Source organism: Austrofundulus limnaeus, unplaced genomic scaffold (genome assembly GCF_001266775.1).
Source record: "Austrofundulus limnaeus strain Quisiro unplaced genomic scaffold, Austrofundulus_limnaeus-1.0 Scaffold2282, whole genome shotgun sequence".
Classification (NCBI taxonomy): domain Eukaryota; kingdom Metazoa; phylum Chordata; class Actinopteri; order Cyprinodontiformes; family Rivulidae; genus Austrofundulus; species Austrofundulus limnaeus.
This window is the reverse complement of record NW_013954684.1, coordinates 23440-25876: the sequence shown is the minus strand read 5'-3', so window position 1 is coordinate 25876 and position 2437 is coordinate 23440. Positions and strand designations below refer to the sequence as shown.

General features: G+C 34.2%; 1 protein-coding gene across 1 annotated transcript in view; it reads right to left on the bottom strand.

Annotated features, from left to right (window-relative positions):
• The window catches only part of LOC106537379 (cysteine-rich protein 2), a gene marked incomplete at its 5' end in the record, with an annotated part of 5009 nt that extends 3624 nt beyond the window's left edge, over positions 1 to 1385 (bottom strand). The window contains 2 exon segments of the mRNA XM_014034761.1: positions 1117 to 1248; positions 1328 to 1385. Coding sequence (XP_013890215.1) covers positions 1117 to 1248; positions 1328 to 1385 — 190 coding nt within the window.
• Positions 1386 to 2437: the final 1052 nt, after the last annotated feature.

Sequence of the window (2437 nt, the reverse complement as noted above, 5' to 3'; positions counted from 1 at the left end):
AATATTTAGCTAGCTACCTAAATATTTAGGTTGCAACTTAAACATTTAACTTAAATATTTAGCTAGCTACCTAAATATTTAGGTTGCAACTTAAACATTTAACTTAAATATTTAGCTAGCTACCTAAATATTTTGGTTGCAACCTAAATATTAACTTAAATATTTAGCTAGCTACCTAAATATTTAGGTTGCAACTTAAATATTTAGCTGGCTACCTAAATATTTAGGTTGCAACTTAAATATTTAGATAGCCACCTGAATTTTGAACTTAAACATTTTGTTAGCAACCTACATATTTAGGTTGCAACTTAAATATTTAGCTTGCAAGTTAAATATTTAGATAGCTTGCAAAATATTTAAGTTAAATATTTAGGTGGCTAACTTGCTAGCTAAATATTTAAGTTGCAACCTAAATATGTAGGTTGCTAACAAAATGTTTAAGTTCAAAATTCAGGTGGCTATCTAAATATTTAAGTTGCAACCTAAATATTTAGGTAGCCAGCTAAATATTTAAGTTGCAACCTAAATATTTAGGTAGCTAGCTAGATATTTAAGTTAGTATTTAGGTGGCTAGCTAAATATTTAACTTGCTAGCTAAATATTTAAGTTGCAACCTAAAAAAAATTAGGTAGCTAGCTAAATATTTTACTTAAATATTTAACTAGCTACCTAAATGTTTAAGTTGCAACCTAAATATGTAGGTTGCTAGCAAAATATTTAAGTTAAATATTTAGGTGGCAAGCTAAATATTTAAGTTGCAACCTAAATATTTAGCTCAAAACTAAATATTTAAGTCACAAGATAAATATTTAGCTTGTTAACTAAATATTTAATTTTTAAGTTAAATATTTAGTTTATAAACTACGACATTTCTAAATGCATGAACCATATGGTGAAAAACTGATTTTGAAAAATAAATCTGTTCTTTTCTTCTTATAAACGTCTAAATAAAACAAAAATATTGGTGGTCATTTCTGACTGTGTAACTTTACAAACGGCACCTCATAGAAAAACCCTGTTTTGAGCAAAGCAACAAATAAATCCAGTCGTTCGACACAGAAACACTTTTCAAACATGTGACGGCGTTTCTATTTTCTGCTCCACATTTTTCCTCACCCTTCACTGGTCCCCGTGTGGGGGCTTTCTTCTCCTCTCCCCGTCCGGCGTTTGTTTCCATGGAAACGGCTGCAGGGGCTTCGTTGACGGGAGAGTCGTACAAGTAGGAACAAGCTCCGCCGATGTTCACACCTTTAAAAAAATAGAAAAACCATAAATGGTGCAGACCTGAAGGGGATCGTCATTTTTAATGACTCGAAGTTAGAAGAACCTTTGGGTCCGAAGAGGACGGCGTAGCACGGCTTGTGGCAGTAAGGTTTCCCATCATGCTGCAGGAGGAGGCAGAAAAAAAGAGAAGTTYCTGTCTGAATCAACATATCAATGTCAAGAAAAGAGCAGGGACACTCATGAGAACAGAGTTATTTATRGAACAAGACAGAAGAGGCAAAAATACCAGCATCGGTTCAGTCGGAGCTCTGGTTTATTTCTTTATTCAAATAAAAAAGACACACACTCTGTTAGAAACTGTGTGTTTATAGAAACAGACTGATATTTCTGTTTTAGGAAAATCTCTTCAGTCTGGTTTTGCTGCTGCTGACGTGCTCAGATTCTCTGTTTAAACCTGTTCAGAAGTGGATAATAAAACATTTTTCACAGTAACAGTGTTTTATGAAATGTCTGCGACGAACAAAATGACACAATTATATTTCAGACGTGCTTTTAGGTTTTTAAATTAACTAAAAAATAGTAAGGATGCCCTCTGGATGTCTCCTTAAGGAGGTTTTCTACGTCCAAATGTTAGGAGACCCCCGAGGAAGACCCGAYGGAAAGAGCATGTCTGGGAACAGCTTGGAGTCGTCCCAGAAGAACTGAGTGAACTCGTGGTTTCTCTCACTAAACGTTTGCTGTGAAGTCTTTCACTGGTGGGATCACAGTTCTCACCTCAGCGTGACTCATCATGAAGAATTATTTCATTTAGGAGACAGTTAAAAAACAGCAAAAACTGCCGACTCAGCAATCTGATAACTGTGAATAAGAGCTCGTCTTAAAGTTAGTTTTAACTGAACTGAGGGTCGACGGCCGGCAACTATAATAAAGATGGACGAAGGGTCTGTTTCCTCACATCATTCAAAACTGAAGCCAAATACTCTTATTTCTTTTTTATTTTTTAATGGGGGAGGCTGCCCAGTGTTGTATAAAGTACCTCAAAGTGATACTTGAGTAAAATTACAAGTATCTTATCATAAAAATACTTTGGTAAAAGTTAAAGTCTTCTCTAAGAATACTTGAGTAAAAGTCTTATCTAATATTTTTTGTACTTAAATATCAAAAGTCAATTTCTGACACAAAATCTACTCAAGTATTAAAAGTAAAAGTACTG